At 41.1% G+C, this 20,024-nt stretch overlaps 1 protein-coding gene across 5 annotated transcripts in view; it reads left to right on the forward strand.

The window, feature by feature from the left end:
* Positions 1–20,024, forward strand: part of LRP5 (LDL receptor related protein 5) — a 254,917-nt gene that overhangs the window by 224,857 nt on the left and 10,036 nt on the right. For 4 of the 5 annotated variants that reach the window (XM_054826766.1, XM_054826770.1, XM_054826767.1 and 1 more), the window contains 6 exons: positions 3,589–3,798; positions 5,423–5,548; positions 8,531–8,767; positions 12,048–12,158; positions 15,024–15,260; positions 17,658–17,797. In XM_054826766.1, the coding sequence (XP_054682741.1) occupies positions 3,589–3,798; positions 5,423–5,548; positions 8,531–8,767; positions 12,048–12,158; positions 15,024–15,260; positions 17,658–17,797 (1,061 nt within the window). The remainder of the gene's footprint in view (positions 1–3,588; positions 3,799–5,422; positions 5,549–8,530; positions 8,768–12,047; positions 12,159–15,023; positions 15,261–17,657; positions 17,798–20,024) is intronic. The other variant, XM_054826769.1, reaches the window with a different exon arrangement.

Here is a 20,024-nt window from a genome sequence, read left to right on the forward strand (position 1 = left end):
CCCCCAAGTCCTTCTCCTCAGGGCTGCTTTCAATCCATTCCTCGCCCAGCCTATAGTCGTGCTTGGGATTGCGCCGACCCACGTGCAGGACCTTGCACTTGGCCTTGTTGAACTTCACAGGGTTCGCACGGGCCCACCTCTCCAGCCTGCCAAGGTCCCTCTGGATGGCATCCCTTCCCTCCAGCGTGTCGACCACACCACACAGCTTGGTGTTCTCAGCAAACTTGCTGAGGGTGCACTCGATCCCACTGTCCATGTCGCTGACAAAGATGTTAAGCAGTGCCGGTCCCAGTACCGACCCCTGAAGAATGCCACTCGTCACTGGTCTCCACTTGGACATTGAGCCGTTGACCACAACTCTTTTGAGTGCAACCATCCAGCCAATTCTTTATCCACTGAGTGGTCCATCCATCAAATCCATATCTCTCCAATTTAGAGACAAGGATGTCGTGCGGGACAGTGTCAAATGCCTTGCACAAGTCCAGGTAGATGATGTTAGTTGCCCTTCCCTTATCCACCAACGCTGTAACCCCATCATAGAAGGCCACCAAAGTTGTCAGGCACAATTTGCCCTTAGTGAAGCCGTGTTGGCTGTCACCAATCACCTCCTTATTTTCCATGTGCCTGAGCATAGCCTCCAGGAGGGTCTGCTCCATGATCTTGCCAGGCACGGAGGTGAGACTGACCGGCCTGTAGTTCCCTGGGTCTTCCCTTTTTCCCTTCTTAAAAATGGGGGTTATGTTTCCCCTCTTCCAGTTGGTGGGAACTTCGCCGGACTGCCAGGACTTCTCAAATATGATGGAGAGTGGCCTGACCGCTTCATCCGCCAGTTCCCTTAAGACCCGCGGATGCATCTCATCAGGTCCCAGGGACTTGTGCACCTTCAGGTTCCTTAGATATTCTCGAACCTGATCTTCTCCTACAGTGGGCGGTTCTGCATTCTCCCAGTCCCTGCCTTCTGTGACCTGTGCAGTGTGGCTCAAGCACTTGCCAGTGAAGACTGAGGCAAAGAAGTCATTGAGTACCTCAGCCTTCTCCGTATCCTGGGTAACCAGGTCACCCGTTTCATTCCGGAGGGGACCCACATTTTCCCTCATCCTCCTTTTATCACTAGCATACCTATAGAAGCTTTTCTTGTTGTCCTTAACAGCCCTGGCCAGACTGATTTCTATCAGGGCTTTGGCTTTCCTAACCTGCTCCCTGGCTGCTCGGATAGTTTCTCTGTATTCCTCCCAGGCTACCTGCCCTTGCTTCCACCCTCTGTAGGCTTCCTTTTTGTGTTTGACTTTGCCCAGGAGCTCCTTGTTCAACCATGGGGGGGCCTCTTGGTGTTTTTGCTTGACTTCCTCTTTGTTGGGATGCATCGCTCCTGAGCTCGGAGGAGGTGATGCTTGAATACTAGCCAGCTGTCTTGGGCCCCTCTTCCTTCCAGGGCTTTGTCCCATGGTATTCTACCAAGCAGATCCCTGAAGAGGCCAAAGTCTGCTCTCCTGAAGTCCAGGGTAGTGAGCTTGCTGCACGCCCTCCTCGCTGCCCTGAGGATCTTGAACTCTTCCATTTCGTGGTCACTGCAGCCAAGGCTGCCCTCGAGCTTGACATCCCCTACCAGGCCCTCCTTATTGGTGAGAATAAGGTCCAGCATGGCACCTCTCCTCATGGGCTCCTCTGTCACTTGGAGGAGAAAGTTGTCATCGACACATTCCAGGAACTTCCTGGATTGCTTGCGCTCAGCTGCATTGTCCCTCCAACAGATGTCAGGGTGGTTGAAGTCCCCCATAAGGACCAGGGCTTGTGAGCATGAGGCCGCTCCTATCTGCCTATAGAGGGCTTCATCTGCTTGGTCTCCCTGGTCAGGTGGCCTGTAGCAGACCCCTGCTATGATGTCCCCTGCCCCAGCGCTCCCTTTAATCCTGACCCGTAAGCTCTTGGTCGGCTCGTCGTCCATCCCCAGGTTGAGCTCCATGCACTCCAGCTGGTCATTGATGTAGAGGGTGACGCCCCCTCCTCATCTGCCCTGCCTGTCCTTACTAAAGAGCCTGTACCCTTCCATCCCAACACTCCAGTCAGAGGAACTATCCCACCACGTCTCTGTAATGCCAATAAGGTCAAGTAAAATCCGGTGGTACTTTGAAAGTGTGTATGATAACAGACACATCAGATTACAACCAGGACTGTATTGTAACATACAGTTCATGCACGTTTCTTCTGAAAAGTGAATGAAACAAAGATGTCTTCCTCATTGGTTTGGAAACAAAAGAAATTCAGGGCTAAAGAACTAAAACCCCAATTGCAAGTCCAAGAATTTTTGATCTCTCTACAACTAAATTTGATTTGAATGCATGCTGTTTGTCATGACAGTCAAGCAAGAGTCACTGCAGGCAGTAATTTTGTGTGCAAAACTAATAGAATCTGTAATTGAAATAAATGTTACATTCTTATGCTTGGCTGAGCTCTACAGAATTTATGCAGCAAAATAGTTGAATCCAGTGCTCATAGCATTTTACTAAGTATCCAGATGCTATAATCTCATTTTGTGTAGAAATTCAAAACTTTTATTTTTTAAATGCAAGCAGACATAAGATCTTTATTCCAAAATTAAATACGAGAGCAGAAGTTATGATTTTGTTCTGATTCCTCATATGTAAAATAAAATATATCCAGGATATATAGGCAAACACAGCCTCAGAATGGTTTCTGTGAATTAACAGAATAATTTGGAATGTCTTGTTCACCCTAGACAAGCATAACGGAAGCAACAATTAAATGCCACTATATGTAGGGCAGCACACAGTATAAGACTGCAAGCAATTAAAAGTTAAAGGTAGTCATAAATGTATTTTTACTTAATCTGATTTTTGCACATTGGCTGAGAGCGGATTTTTACACATTTCTGTAGAGCAGCAAACCTGAGCATTTGATAGTGTTCCTGTTTAAGAGCATACTGAGTTACTTAGAGTTTGGGTTTTCTGCTTGGCTGCTGAAGAAAAAAGAGAAGGTAAAGAAAGAAGTGTGGCTGTTATAATATGAGTGTTTCTTTTGTAATCATATCTCTGTGGTTGTGACATAGCATATGACAGGGTTTGTGTACTTGCCTCTTGCTTCGCATGATGAATGTGTTTTATTTGAGTAATGGCAGTGAAGCTAATTGGTTGTGTTTCACTCTTGCTCATAGATTCCAACAAAGGGTACTGCTCAATGCGTGAATATATTGTAAAAATTTTGGCCCAAGAGCTGAGTCTGTATCAGTGACACAGGCTTTTAGGGACTGCACACAATTACATGTAACAGAGCATGTCAACATGAGGCTGATCATGGCTGACTGACCAGCCAGTGTATGCAAGCATGAGCTCTGTTTCATATTGTATCTGCTTGCCCTCATGACATATAACTGGTTGCATTTACCCGAGGTGAGGCTGGGCAAGCAGAGCCTTGGTCTGCATAGACAAATGATGCCAATGACCTTACAGCTAACTGTTTTCAGGGTTTGTTTTGGTTTGGATTGGTTTTGGTTGGTTTAGGGTTTGGGGTTTTTTTAAAGAAATGAGTTAAAATTTGACTGGTGTAAAACTAGATTTTTGTTGATCTCAGGTGCTAATCGCGTGACCCTGGAGGACTCCAACATCCTTCAGCCAATGGATCTCACTGTGCTGGGGAATCACTTGTATTGGATTGATCGTCAGCAGCAGATGATTGAGAGAGTGGAGAAAATGAACGGGTACAAAAGGACTAGAATTCAAGGCCGAATTGCTCACCTAACAGGCATTCATGCTGTGGAAGAACTTGATATGGAGGAATTCTGTGAGTTTATTTCAATATCTGATGTCTCTCACTCTTTACCACTGTCTCTCAAAAACCTCATCCAGTTGAATATTCTAATAGTATTGCCCAGTGGGCTTCAAGTAAGCCATGGAGCGCTTTCAACTTGGCCAGTCAGGATCCTAGAAGTTCCTCATTCTTGTCCAGAGGAGTATTTCTGCACAGCTAGAATATGTGATTTCACGGCACTTAGTTACCTGCTTCGTACAAGCTCACATGATACTGAATTCACTCTAAAAGCTATTTATAATTATGGTGGTTAATTTTTTAAGTTCAATCAAGTAATAAGACATGGAAAAAACTTTTTTAAAAAAGAAAAGGATTGCACTTGCCTTTTCTCCAGGGGTTTCAGACCCCTGTGTAAAGCATGACTGGTTTGACTCAGCACAACTGATGATGTAAAAGCCTGCAGTGAAGGAGGGAGAATGGGCAGGAAGCTCCTACAATGAATTATTGTTGATGTGGAATTTCTATCCCATCAGAGGTGGAGCCATTTTAGGTGCTCCCTTCTGAAAGGGGCCACGCATGCAGGACCTTCTTTTTCTGGACTGGTGGTCCAAGTTCCTATGGTCTGAGGGAGAGCGCAGAAACCTCTTAAAGTAGTCACTCCTCAAAGTGACAACCTACAGCCTCTCCTGCTTAACAGGAATATAAAAGAGAATATAAAAGCACAATCAAGATGTGGGAAACAGAGGGCTAGTGACAGTGGCCTCTTTCAACTTTGTTGCCTGTGCTTGTTGCTTGTATAGGGAGGGTACATTTGTGTATAATGCTTTAATTTTCAGGAGAAATTATTCTACTCTGCAACCCTCTGTGCTATGTACATTAGTTTCTGTGATAGCTGAAAGTATTTTCAAACTTGCCTATGTGGGTAAGCTGTTACAAATAAGGTAGTGTAAGTATTTAAACTGTAGTAGATTCTACATGCTAATCCTCATCCAGATGTTATTTTTTCCTTCACAGTACTCAGTGTTTCTTCTTCTGTGCCATTTCTCATATTCTTTAGTGTATTTCAAAGGTAATACTGAATGATGCAGAAAGATTTTTTTCTTTAATTCTCAGCACTGTTAAAAAAAGATTACTTTATATCCCATGTGTTTTTTAACAAGGTTTATTTTTTATGGCACGAGTACTGTTTCTTCTAAGTCACACTGGAAGGAATCACTTTTTGCAGCTGAAAAGAGCTCTTTAAGCTTAAAGGAGAATTCCTGAGGATTTTGGGGCTGTTATTCTGCAGTGACATATGTTAATTCTTGATGCCTGGCTACCCTAGAAATGAAGGTGGGATGTCTAGTACACTGTAGATGTGAACTTCTCAAATCTTCCTTCTCAGTCCTCTTCACCTGAGCTCCCAAATTCCTTTTAGAAGTCCTTCAAAGGTCTCCATATCACTGTGACTGGGAGAAACGTAGTCCTCATGAAGTAGTAAATGAGTTTTCGAGCACTGAACTGAAAAATCCTGCATTTATCTTCCTATTAATTTGTTGTGAAATCTTGGTTACTCACACAGAAGTGTTTTGTGAGTGATTTTGTGAGTTTACCCTAGCTAGGAGTAATAATGATTTCTTTTATGCTGTCTAATACTCTTTTCTGTCTGTTTCTTCAGCTGTGCATCCATGCTCCCGTGACAATGGTGGGTGTTCACACATCTGCATTGCCAAAGGGGATGGGACTCCAAGATGTTCATGCCCCGAGCACCTTGTGCTTCTACAGAATCTCTTAACATGTGGAGGTAAGTTATGTTTAACAGTACTGCTAAGCAGTTTACATCAAAAAAGACGGGCATTGAAGTTGCATTTCAACCAAAATGTGGATTTACATACAGTGTTTTCCTATACATGGTGTGTTGCATCATGTGTTAAACTGACCTTTGTATCTTCTACCAGCTATTTTCTGCTTCAGTTTTTGGACATATGTGACTTTTCATTGTGAGCAGAATGTTCTTTTGACCTTAAAGTACTTGCATCTTCTAGTGAGATTTTTATAATTGTATGATGTGACAGTTTTGTGCTTTAAGCAAATGCTTATAAGACGATGTTGCATCAACCCATGATGTCTTAGCAGCAGAAATTGTGCATGTGAGTCCCACAGTGTGATGCTCCAGTCTTTCAAATGAATTTGGTCTCATAACATGAAACACTGTACTGTCTAGTTATGCAATGTAGGACAAAAGCTCCATTGCAGTCCTTTTTAATTAAGATAGCTCTCCTCTTTCCACATGATAGACTTTTCCTTTAGACTTACCTTTCACAGTCCCAGGATTTTTGAAAAATTGTTATGTTAACAATTTCAGAAGGGATTAAAAACAAACAAAAATCCACATTGTTTCCTTTTGGGAGACATCATATCTTAAATCATTTGGCTCTGTTGGTCCTCTTGACTTCTTTTTATATATTCATTTTGCTGTGGATTTCATTTTCTGGCTGAACTCTGACCTCCCATGGGACAGTAATTTCTATTATAAACTGTTTTGTTTTCCATGACCACAACACGCTATGTGGTTTTAGAGTAGTGGTGGTTACATCTGTGGAGGAGGTGTGGGGGGGGAATCAATCTACTTATATTTCTTGCTGTACTGTTGTTGTACAATATGGCCGACAAGAGATTCTTACATCCCACTCCTCTCTTATCTTCCGCTATAAATCTAAAAATTAAGAGGCTTCCATTTCAGTGTCTGGTTTATTTATTCTAATCTTTCACTAAGCCTGCAACAATTTTTTAACCTATCTTGTCTGCTGTAGTAACAGCCAATAGCCTGTATTTCAAAATAGATTAATAGCCATTTTGGCTGGACAATATTTGTCCATGTACCCTTATGGATGCCCTTGACAAGTTTTTAAATGCAAGCTTGTGCCTGCCACGTACAACCGTAATGCAACAGTAAATGTGGCTCTACATGCAGAAGTAGTAACCTGTCTGTTGAAGTATCTAAACAGTACACTCATATAAAAATTTAATTCAAGAACTGTCTTAATGTGCATCTTTATCTTACCTACAGCTGTCAGGTCACTGGCTACATTTGTAATTCTCATATTGCTACCCCAAATAATCATAAACCAGAAACTTAAAAATCATAAAATTTTCCAAAATTAAAAACATTTTAGATATTTATTTGCATTTTATTTTTCAAGCTCTTGGTTATACTTGAGTCTCATTCTTGAACATTTCTCCCTAATGAAGGAAGGACAGCACTTTAAAAATGGTTTGCATGTAATTACATAGCTCTAAGATCTGTAACACCACCCTCAGGAGAAAAATACTCATACAAAAGTCTTGTCATTGGTTACAATTGAGAAGCTTTCCTTATGCTGGGTTCTTTGTGAAGTCCATTCCTGAGCCTGAATGTTAATAAAAGCTCATTGGGTTTCCAGTGTCAGAGCACAGCTCCAGCTTGCTCAATGTTTTGTCATAGTCAGGGCATGATGTGGTACTCTGTTAATCTAAGCGGTAAAGCATCTGCTTAGAGCATTAGCTGGCAACAGCAGCTGTGGGGGACTAGTGACTGCCTCTGTTGACTGATTTATTTACATCACAGGGATTTGACCCAGCAACTTTTGAAATCAGTGGAAATGTATCCGTTTGCTGAAGCATTTTGAGACGGCTCCCTCATTTTGAACATAGCTAACTGCTGCTGATAACAACTGAAAGGACTTACATATTGACTGTTTCTTTCATTGATACTAATGGTGAAAAATCATGTGCTAATTTGCTATGTATAAGAATTAGGAGCATTTTTTGCAATAGATTCTTGATCTGGATTGTCTTTGTCTTTTGATATTCTGAAGAAAGCAACAATGAATGCCTTATTAGAGCATAATTGTTGCACCTCTAGATGAGGTTGTAGCTGCTGCTTAATGTTATCAGTGTGTGATTGCAACTTGAGCAAGAGTATGGATGTGGAATGGATTGATGCCAGGATCTTGGGGTCCATGAAGAGTCAAATTTGAAGGAAGTCCCAGATTTCTTAGGTCAAACAAACATAAAAATGGCTGTGCCCAAGGTCCAACGTTCTGTCTTTGACCGCAGTGAAAGAATGTAAGATCAGGGCAGGCTTACAGTCCTCCTCTGAATGTCCACCAACCTGCACCCCAGAGACTTTGCAGCAGGAGGACTTAGCTTAACGTTTAACATGCCCTTACAGATTTTTTTTATCCATTCATATTTTTCAATTCATATCTGACTCGGAAATTTGTTTGTGGAGAAACCACTTGAAAAATAGAAAAACAGATATCATAGAAACAGATGTTATATGTTTTAGGTGTATTCATTGCCAATTAACCCAATGTGCCAGGTTTTATTATGAAGAATTGTTACAGGCTAATATAATTGCAGGGATGAGAATTATGTAGAATGTGGTTTGCATTCAGAAACCGAGCATTCATTTGAATTTAGGTGTATGACAGTGTCTTCCAAAAGGTGGCTGTTGGAGCCAAAGTAACTTGTAGTATTTGTAGTTCCTGTCCTTAGTTCAATGCTCACGTGCTAGAGCAAGCTTCTTCAATCAGCATGCACCCAGGTTTTGTTATGAAGTTGGCAAAATTTCATTCCCTATGCAAAATCATGTTTTCCTCTTTGCTGGAATCTTACTATTGTCACAGAAGAACTTCAGTTCAAGTATAAGTGTGTTTTTCTTGAAAAAAGTCCATCACATTTTTGCTCTGTTGTAAGGGCTAAAATTGAGTATACATATGTGATTTGTTTTGTCTTTCTCCAGAACCTCCAACTTGTTCCCCAGACCAGTTTACTTGTGCAACTGGAGAGATTGACTGTATCCCAATGGCATGGCGGTGTGATGGATTTCCAGAGTGTGATGACCAGAGTGATGAAGATAGCTGCCCCATATGCTCTGCATCCCAGTTCCAGTGTGAGAAAGGACAGTGTATCGATGCACACTTGCGGTGTAATGGAGAAATTGACTGCCAAGATAAATCTGATGAAGCGGATTGTGATAGTAAGATTAATTTTCCTGAACTCATGGTTCTAACATAAGCATCCATTTGAGATTCTAACTGTTCTTGACATATATATATGTGATTTTTAGTTTCAAATGAGGGAAAACAGCTTTGACCATCAGCCTAAGCAAGCTATCCACTGATTCTGTTTTTCTTTCCCTCTTTCTGTTGCTCAAATTAAACTTCTCTGTAGCTACATAAGTTGCTGACCATGTAACTATAGATATGGTAGAGGGTGGGAATAGTATCTTTTATCCATATTCAGAATGAAAACAGGAAAGAAATTGGCAGAACTTGCCACGTGATTTTTTTTTTCTGCATAATTACCATTTTGGCTTGCACTTTTTCCATGGTGTCCACTTCACCTTCAGATAGTGGTCACTGCAAGGTGCCACAGGGACAAAGAGATGGACTTAATCCTGTGGCTGAATTAGCTGTTCTGAGAGTTCACTCTTACAAAGCTAACACTTATAATTCTGGATGTGCCTTTCTATGAGAAATCTGTGGAATGACATCCAAGGAACTCTTGCTGCTGCAGCTGCTTTGTATGCTGTCAGCTGTAGGATCTGGATCCAAGAGAGAAGCACGGATGGGTGTGTTTGCATCATCCTTTGGTTGATGGGAAAACTTACATATTCTCTGTCTAGTATCAAGGCATAGCTGAAACAGATACTTGACTGTGAGCTGGCACTGTGGCTTCTTATTGCTGTACAAAATTTTAGGAGCCTATTCAGTAGCATGGCTCTTGTCCTGTGAAGCCTCAGGACCCTTGACTCTACCCGTGCAGTTGACTAACCATTGTCACTGGGCCAGCAGGGTAGATTTTTATGGTCATTTCAGTGAGAAATTTTATGGATTTGCAATGTCTTTGCAAACAAGAAGAGGATCAGCCATGTCCAAGTTTCTGTCTTTCTTGTGGGAGGTGGTACTTACTACCTCTACTGCTTCATCAGGAAGCTCTGCTTTGTCCACCATGGAGCCCATATGCTATGTAATGGTGCCATTACCCACAGAAAATCAAAGTGGAATGTGCATTTGGTCATCTCCCTGTGAAATGGTGGACACTGCTAAACAAGCTTAATGCCAATGTTCCTGGCACCACATGAACTGTAGGCACCCTTCTTACCCCGCACAGCCCCTTTGAGGGCACAGATGAACCTTACTACCTGACCTAGAATAGTTGAAGATACATTTCTTCAGTGTTTGAATGCTCAGTGGCTGTATGCCTAGTCCTCTGCAAGTACTTGGGCCACCCAAGACTAGACTTTTGTCCAGGATGCTGTCTGACTTCCCTAGAAGGGCTATAGTGTCCAGAGGCTGAAGGAAATTGTCCAGGTTTCAGCTGGGATAGAGTTAATTTTCACAAGAAGCTGGCAGGGGACACAGCCAGGACAGCTCACCCAAACTAGCCAAAGAGATATTCCATACCATACGACATCATGCTCAGCATAAAAGGGGGCTAGTTGGGGAGGGGCAACGTGGCTCCAAGACCGGCTCTGGGATGGTCTGAGTGTACAGAGTGTTGTCACCCATTTTGTATATTCTGTTATAAGTACTGTTGTTGTTATTTTCCTCTTCCTTTGCTGTCCCAGTAAACTGTCCTTATCCCAACCCACGAGTTTTACCTTTTTCTTCCAATTGTCCTCCCCACCCCACTGGAGGGAGGGTGCTGGGGAGGAGTGAGCAAGCAGCTGCGTGGTGCTCAGCTACCAGCTGGGGGTAAACAATGACAGAGATGTGGAAAACATGACCTCTGTAGTCGTCAGGAATTTTTACAGGCCAAGGCCTGAGTGCATTCCTAAGAAAAATAAAACTGATAGGCCTTTCTTATTCCTTAACGTGCATCAGCCTATAACCTACTGTGTTTGTGGAACGGAAGGTGGCATATAGTTCTTTATATGAGGTTTATTAAGGTGGTGAGGTTAACTAGGCTTAACAGAACTTTTCTACTATACCTCATGCATCAGAGGAATTGCCTTCTGGTCAGAGCAGTGATATTCACTGCCTTTCTATAGGTCTGAGTTCAATGCCTTGATTCTATCCAAGCTGCTTCTCCTGTCCCCTGTTTTTCCAAGGCATGATTTTGGAGAGTTGATTCTGAAGCATTGGTACGGGGGTTGCAGACTATGACTGATAGTGGCCAAAGAAATGTCCTTGGATATGTTCGTGGTTCTCGTCCCACATCTTCAAGACTGTGGCTTTCATCTTCTTGAATTTATTGTGGCACTGCTAGCTGGTCCTCTCATATCCAGTGGAAGTCACAAGGTTAACAGTTTCTTGATATTGCAACTGGATTACCATGCCACTGAAGAAACTTCATGTCCTATACAACACTGGTTCAGTGCTCCAAGTAGTCCATTCCTGAATTAAGAAGAAACAGGGAGTCCAACAAGGCAGGACAACAACAGAAGGTACAGCACATAAGAAGGGAAAAGGACATTAAGACAGAAGTCTTGATGGAAGACAAAGGAGCAACAGACAGGTGCAAAAATAAATAGAGGGCTGACAGTCATTGGCAAATAGGAAAGTGCACGCAGAACTTAGTACTTCTCATAGTGCAAGAACCTAACTGGTATCATGGGAGCTTTAGATGCTTTTAGAGCCTTCTGTCAACATGTGTGTGTTTTGTATGCACAGTAGGACCTTGTGGAGCTGCATGCAACTTACTGGGGGCATAACAGTCCAAATCAGGGGCTGATGCATTTGGAGCTTCTTGCTAAGTTTTTTTCTCCATAGATAATTTAGTTCTCTTACATGAGAACTGCTCTGCAAACTGGATCATAGCAAAGTAAGTATGGCTGTTCAGGAGGATCATTTCACACCACCAATGCTGTGATCCAAAACATGAATGTGGATCTTCTCCTCCAGAAGAAAAGAATCTTTCTTCTTTTTGCATTGAATAATCTATAGTGTGAACCTTCCAGAACTGCTGATTACTAGCTCTCGTAAGACAGTCTCTTTACTGATCATTTAATATGCTTTGATTTGATGGAGATTCCAAAAGTAATTAGTCCTTTTTGCTGAAACAGATGCTTCTGAATATAGGATGGGGAGTTACTGGGATCGGTATTTTATTTTAGCCCCACTGAGTAGGATGTTGGAAGGAAGAATCAGAGAAATGTAGACTTGCATTTTACCCGCAGCAGCAAAGCAGGTGTTCTGGTGCCTACCTGGTGATAATATAAAATGCACTGTGGCTTCATGTCTCACTTGGTTTTCTTAAGATGCTCAAATGCTCCATGCAAGTAGTACTTAACTCTTTTTTTTCCTTCTGTGCAGCGATTTGTCTACCCAATCAGTTCCGATGTGCAAGCGGCCAGTGCATCCTTCTGAAGCAACAGTGTGACTCCTTTCCAGATTGCATTGACGGTTCTGATGAGCTTATGTGTGGTGAGATGTCTTTCCTTGAGATTCAAGTAGTGTGTTCAGGCATAATGTCCTATATCCCCATGCAGAGCCCCAGTCTTTGCATAGTAATATTCTTTCGGGAAAGCCCAGTAAATCTTGACCAAATACTCTCACAGTTGTATTTGACTGCTAAATAGAGTCATGTTCTTCCATTGGCCTGTGTGGCAAAAGAGTGTGAGCTTGCAGCATGGAATAGCAAGTCTGTAATGCTATTGTTCTGGGTAATGCAGGAACAGCAGTAGTGAAGATGAACTGAAATTCCAATGTTACTTCAAGCTAGTTCTAAAATGCTATATGGCATACAGCACTGCCTTGTTTAGATGGGCCTTCAGATCTATGGCCGGGTGGACCTGATTCTATTATGCTCAGTACCTTGGAGCTTACAGAGCTACTGCTAAGCTTGGGGTAGCTTTTAAAAATGTGCAGCCCTGTCCACTGCAATTACAGGGTCAAGCTGGAGGCTAATTATGTGGAGGAACCAGCATGCAATGAGCAAGTGTCCACAAGACACCACAAGCTGGTCTCTTAAAGTGCAAGTAGGAAAAGAACATAAGGAGAGACCTTGATTTTTCTGGGCAAAATGTTACTTTGAATTCTCATGGCAGTAGGTATATGCAAGTTACAGATACGCTGATGGCAGTTGCTATATTAGTCCTTAGCGGGGTCTGTTATTTTGCAGTGCAAAGTGGACAGTAAAATTCACTCACTTGTGCTCTGCTTGCAATTTCTCTCTTTTTGCACCATCAGGGTGACTAGTGCATGAAGGTTTCAGGCAATGGGGCAGAAAAAGGGAGCATTTAGTAGCTCAGGAGTGGTTTAGCAAAATAGTTGGAACATAGATGTGCTATCTGTCGGTAATTCATTCTTAACAAATACGTTGTGTTTGTGTTTGTATTAAGCACTTTGCTTAATAATGTTGCCTATAGTACCTTGGCCAATTGCGACGTTTTTAATGTCTCAGAGTCTTGTCAGGTTTTGAAGCACCAGTTGTCAGAAGCTGTGTTACTGCTGGGATGAGAGCAGAGGGCACCAGGTCTGGTCAGGGTAACCATGTTTCTTCCTTCCACCCTTGCAGTAGGTACAGCAAGGAAAAGTGTATTTCATGAGCAAGAGTGGTGAAAGGTGCCCAAATGGTGAAAAGGCTAAAAGAATAGCGACAAAATCTGTTGAGCTCTCCTGTCGAAAATTTCAAACTGAACATGCTTCTCATGCTTCTCCCACTTCTTCCATTTAGCTCTCACCCAATTCCCCCAATTCCCTGGATAATGTAAAGCCACCTCTTCCTTTTTTTTAAGTTTATTTTCTTTCTGCACTTGGCAAAATTTTGTGCTGCCAAGTTAATGCAGCTGTTTCCTGTTTGCACTTTGGGTCCAGTCCTGCAATTAGGTCTTAACTGATTTAAATGTGTCTTTATGTAGACATAAGACCATCTCCTCTGGAGTCTCTTTATGGAACAGAGCATTCTGTGGTTTCTTGCTTAACTGAGGGAAAGAACTCAAGTAGGGAATAAAAATGATTGCTACTTTCTAGATAAGGATCTTGCATTCAGAAGAAGCTAGGTTTAACCAAAATGAGAATTGTGTGTTTTAAATTAGCTAATTTGGGAACATGTTTTAATTTTGGCTTTGCTTTTTCTTCATATCATATCTGAACTAATCTGACTATGTGAAAGTTAGGGCCTTAGCTGACATAAAAGCTGTCATGCACTAGTAAGTGTGAAAAGTAGATAAAGACTTTAAGTCAGAAATTAGTTCTTGATGCTGAGCTGTTAAGAGTTTATTGGTATATCTCTGTATTTCTGTTATCTTCCTTCTCAAATGTCAATTGTTTCTCATTCCCTTCCACTGAAGGGAATGAACCAGAACCACTGGAAAGAAATTTTATGAAGTGAAGCTTGAATCTTACATGAACCATTTCACTTCTTTCAACTTCATTAAGGAAGGAAGGGGTCTATAGTTTGATCTGAACATGCAGAGTTGATAGGCTTTGGCCAAGTTTATTTTTATTTTTTCACTGTATGAATATATATATTTGTGTATGTAAAACAATAAAATTATAAATGTGTGAATCACGTGGAAAAATAATTTTCACTGAAGAATGTCACATATGCGAAAAACAGAGGTGACAGGTTTATTTGGCAAGAATTTCGAATGTGTTACTCATAATCAGAGGGGAGATCTGATATGTAGCTCATCTCAAATACTGCAGCAGTGGGCTATACAGGGGAAAAATAAATAAGAAGTAGAAAGTATTTGAGATATTCTGGATCGTGTTTTCCTTCCATTTTGTAAGGGTTTTTTTTTTTAGAAAGCATATTTTAGGAAGGAAAAGTATTCTATTTTAAGGCCTATATTAGCTAGGAAGACATCTACTGCTTAATACATATGGTAGCTTCCCCACTGGTAAAATCTTTTAATTTTTTAATGTTATTGCTAGCCCAGATGGCTTTTGAGAGAGCAGATTCCTCTCTGATTAAGAACTTCATGTTTATAAGTATCCTATATCCTTAAACCGTAGACTTTGTCGGGGGAAGAAAACAAAACTTTCTAGGCTGTTATATCAGGATGATAAGTAATCCTGTTATGAGATGAACTGCTAGACAGAAAGGTGAGTACCTTGCTAATACTGCCTTATGTACCTGGAGAGGAAGAGGAGGCATGAAGTCTTGTGTGTTGAATCAGAATATATGGAGTTATAGATGGCCTGAGTTTGATGCAGGTACTTTCAAAGACACTGTGTGAATGACTGTAAGCTGACTGATTTACTGCATGAGCTCCAGGACAGCAATGTATATATTACCCCATGTTTAATGACCTCCTTTTTTTTTTTTTCCTCCTGTCTTTCCAGAAAAAACAAAGCCAGCCTCAGATGAGTCACAACCACACAGTAGTGCCATCGGTCCTGTCATTGGTATAATACTGTCACTTTTTGTCATGGGAGGAATGTACTTTGTTTGCCAGCGAGTGGTGTGTCAGCGCTATGCTGGGCCCAATAGTCCTTTTCCACATGAATATGTCAGTGGCACCCCTCATGTCCCTCTTAATTTTATTGCTCCAGGGAGTTCTCAACATGGCACTTTTACTGGTAAGGATGGAAAGGACCTTGCATCTAATCAGTACCATTACATTGTCTGGATTTGGAGTTTTACAGGTTATTAAGAGTGCTAGATGAGGAGTTTTCAAAGAGCAGAAATGAGGTGGTGTTGATCTGCTCAGTGGTTTTGGTATAAATCTGTCATTTGGATCAGATATGCAAAAATTATTAGACACATTTCATTAGGCATCTTGCTAGATTTTCAAATTCAGTTTTCGTGCTAGTCTACATCTGTGCAGGTATCTATCTTTTTGATAGAAAATCTACAGTATTTTGCCAGTGAAAACATCCTCTTTAAATAGTTCATTCTGGTGTATGTAATAAAGCCTGGGTTTTGCATGGTATTTCTTACCTGAGGCCTGCAAAACACTATGAAGCATAGTGAACCACATGCAATTTTGGAAACTAAGAATACCTGTGCCATTCAGCGTTCTAGTGAGAACTCTGTTGAGTTGTTCTTTGTGTCTTGTACTCAGATGTCCTTGTTTCTATCCTGTCCATCGAAGGTCTTTACACAGTTTTGTCCTGTCTGCTTGGGATGGATAAGTCATTACACAGTGGAAAGCAGCAGAGGAAAGAAGTGAAGCAGCTTAGTTTACTATAATACAAAAAAGCAGGGGATAAACCTGCCTCCCCAAAGTTACAACAGCAAATGTGGAAGAACACAAGCAGTCTGTGTGTGGTTTTGTAGTCTGACTGTTCATTGCCTGAAGCATAATGAAAACATCCCCTTTGGTTTAGCCCATCTCTGAGACAGCTTTCCTATTTGCTTTTGGACAAAGTATTTATTCAACCTTCATCTGTAAAACAGCAAAGCTTCTCTACCTCACAAAGGACTCAAAGCATCCATTTGGAGCAGTATCTGCATCTATGATGCTGAGATGGAAGGAGGACTTGAAGTGTACATAAAGCTCAGGATATTCAGCTAATAGATAAAGAACCCAGTAAACCTCATATAGACATCAAAGTAAACACTTAAATGATGTACCTCAAATTATTTTCCAAGTGTAAAATATACTTTTCATAGAGGAAATAGCAAATCCTTAACTACAAAGCTCTGAGAAGAAAGAATATCTCTTCATATTGTTCAGGAAGCTGGAAAGTAAACGTTTGCCTGTAAATCTGCCAGACAGGGTCAGAATACAAGAAATCCATACTTCGGAGTACTTGGAGTCTGCTTTTCATGTCAGCTGAAAATCAGATAGATGATAAAGACAAATGAAAAGATGTGGCACTTCTTCATATTTAACAAGTTTTTGAGATGTGCTAATTGTTTTTTTTCTTCTAGCCATGGCTTTGAAGATAGCCAGATACAACTTAGGTTTAGCCTTTCTCGCACTTTAATGACTGTGGTCAGCTGTTCCTGCTTAAATTATGTTTTTATGGTTGTCAAAAAGTTTTTGTTGTGGGAAATAAAATTTGAGGATGAAATCATTCCAGGTGGAATCTTTGCAGGGTGTTTTAAATTGGAGCTTTTTCAATTAAAGCAAGTATTAGTGGTTTACATCTGTACCTCTACAGGTGCTAAACTAAGCTGTCATTTTGATTCTCATTTATATTTGTTAGTTTTTTTCTAATCCATATTGCTGTGACAAGTTACAACAGCTGAAAATATTACCATTGATGTTAATTCTCAAGAAAAGACATTGGTTCCTAATACCATGGCATTTCCAAAAAAAGATAAATATTCATGAATAATGATCATAAATAGTCACTCTGCTTGTAATAAATATTTCCTGCATCTGAAAAAATTCTGTAAACTTCCCAAACTAAACTCTCCCATTAGCACTGAATAATCTGACAGGAAGAAGCTGAAAATGTATTATCTGATTTAAGTGTATATTGGAGTAAAACAGATTGGAGAATGTTGTCTTCCCTTTTCCTGTCACCCAGGTTTCCTTCCTTTTGCTTATGCTGATTTTCAGTTTAAGCAGTGATTTTCTTCAATAAAAATAATTATTTTTTGCTGTTCTTCACGTACTTGCAATTGAATTTCTTTGGATGGAAATGAAAACATTGGAGCTCTCTAGCTTGTTTTTCTTGGTCAATGTATAATTTTTTTTTTGCAAATGCCTGTGTTTGTTTAATTGGAAAATTTCTTAGTTAACGATTTGGGTGAAAGTTTGGATAAGCTGTTCTGGAGATTCCTTTCTCAGCAGAGTGTAAGAGCAGCTTGTGAGGAATTAAGTGCTGCAGTGAGATAATAGGTGGTCTGGGAGTGAGATATTTTCTTTACAGAATATGTTGTTCCTTGTAATCCTGAAGTTTTTAAATAAAACACTGTTTCCAAAGTGACAGCGGGTTTGCCAAGCTGTGGATTTATCTTCTGTTTTGCATTGGTAGATAAAATTGTAGTTTACCTAACCTTGTTTTCCTGTCTCACTGCAGGCATCTCTTGTGGAAAGTCCATGATTAGCTCCATGAGTCTCATGGGAGGAAGCAGTGGTGCCCCCTTATATGACAGAAACCATGTTACTGGAGCCTCTTCAAGTAGCTCATCCAGCACTAAAGCCACTTTCTACCCACAGGTATGTCTTGAAAATATACCCGTGAATTGGATATCTCCCACTTCTGAAGAAAAGGAAGATGAAAATTTGTGCTACTAAATAGAATGTTAATAACGGTTGTTCTTGGGCGTTACTGTTTATGATGTACAGGCCCAGTCCGACACCCACTGAACTTCACAGAAGGGCTTTGTTGTAGTCAGTCAGGATTACACAATGCTACACGGTGTATAAAATGTTTTGTTATTAGAGTGATACCCAGGTTGTTCCTGGGCACTTCTGTTCTTCTGTCTTGACTCCTTTGGAGTTGCCACCTTCTTTGTTCTTTGTAAACTCTGATTGCATTTTGCACTTCATAGCTGCAGGCACACATGGAGTAAAAAGACAAACAAGACATGGCAGGACTGTAATGCAAATGCATGTGAAATAAGCTTGGCTTGCTATTTAGGTAGCGTCGATTGTTGATTCAGAAAACCAAGTGTGTGCACTGGGAGAAAACACTGGTATCAGCAGAGGTTAGTTTGCCTGGGTTTTTTCAGCTGTAATTTAGCTCCTCTTCTGGCTTTTAACTATTGGAAGTGACAGAATTTTAGTCCCCATATCAGAGTTTCCTAAATTCAAAGATGTTTAGAATTAATGGAAATGATTCTCTAAGAATATGTAGGAGAGACATACAAAGATTACTGTTTGCCAGCATTTTGACAAATGATAGGTTTTTTTTCCTTAGTGCTTCTGAGCAATACATACATTCTGTTCACACAAGCTTGCAGAGTCAATCTGCTAGCTATTGAGGTGATTTTTCAGTAGCATTTGATCAGGAAGCCCACATACTGTGTGAGTATATGTGCATTTGTGTTTACATGTAAACATGTAAACATGTTATGCTATGTTATGGACATTTTAACTGATAGTGTTTTAACCAGTAGCAAATGTGCACTCTCTCACCTTTAAGAACAAAGGTGGAAAAGAGAGGCTTGTTAGTTTATCTATTGATAAGGTAAAATTGATTATTTATTTTTTGCATTACCTTCTCAATGAAGCTGTCAGGAAGCTAGTCACAACTAGCAGACATTTGGAACTCAGCAGCCCACCTAACTCAGCTTGTCTCATGCTTCACCAGTGTCTCTGTTAACATGCTGAACAATTTCATGCTAGTAACTGATTGATGTGTCAGTGCTACAGTAAAAAGGATGAACAGAAAAAACTTAGCTGAATTTATATTAAAAAAAACCCTTACTTAAATAAATCTTGAAAGAGGAAAGAAGCCCAAGAGCTGATCTGTCTGTGCCATTCTATGGGATCTGTGTTGGGCAAAAGATCAACTCTTCCATTGAACTTCTGTCCTAAGCTAATCTGACTTTTACTGGAAATTCTTCCACACTTTCCACTCCAGGCTATGTCAGCCAGGGCCTGCAGGGATGATATCTGACTTTCCTTCAGGAAAGGCATACTGGATTCTTAAAGGAAGCTGTTGCAAGGGCTTTGTTACCATAAAGTTATTGCTTAATCCAAATATTTTGATCAGTTCTACCTGGCAGCTAATTACCCAACTTTAGGTTAATAATAAAAAGGAGAGATCTGAGCATCTAATTGTCTTGGCTTTTTTGGTTTGCTTTGTTTAACACATCTTAGTGGTACTGAGAGATGGTCCAGTGAATAGAGACTAGGAAAGAATTGAAGTCAATGGAGTTATGCTAGTTTATATACCTGTGTCCTGGTTCTGGCAAGGACAGAGTTAATTTCACAAGGAGCCAGGACAGGTGAGCCAAGCTGGCCGGGGGCTATTCCATACCATGTGACATCATGCTCACCATAAAAGGGGGCTAGTCGGGCAGGGGTGGGTTCGGCGGGGCTCTGGGACGGGCTGAGTGTCCTGTTGGTGGGTCGGTCGGTCGGTCAGTCAGTCAGTCAGTCAGTCAGTAGTGGGATTGGTAAATTGTTCTCTGTTGTTACCCATTGTGAATATCTGTTATCAGTACTGCTGTTGATTGTTTCCCTCTCCCTTGCTGTCCCAGTAAACTGCCCTTATCCCAACCCTTGAGGTTTTGCTGTTGTTTTCCTGTTCTCCTCCCCAGCCCGCCGGGGGAGGGGTGAGCCAGCAGCACGTGGTGCTCAGCTGCCGGCTGGGGCTGAACCACATCAGTCCTTTTTGGCACCCAACAGTGCGGCTCAAGAAAATCGAGATAGGGATAGTAATTGGAAGAGGTAACGGGCAAAACATGGACTGAACATAGCTTGAGCGTGGTATAGT

Source organism: Grus americana, chromosome 5 (assembly GCF_028858705.1).
Source record: "Grus americana isolate bGruAme1 chromosome 5, bGruAme1.mat, whole genome shotgun sequence".
Taxonomy (NCBI): Eukaryota; Metazoa; Chordata; class Aves; order Gruiformes; family Gruidae; genus Grus; species Grus americana.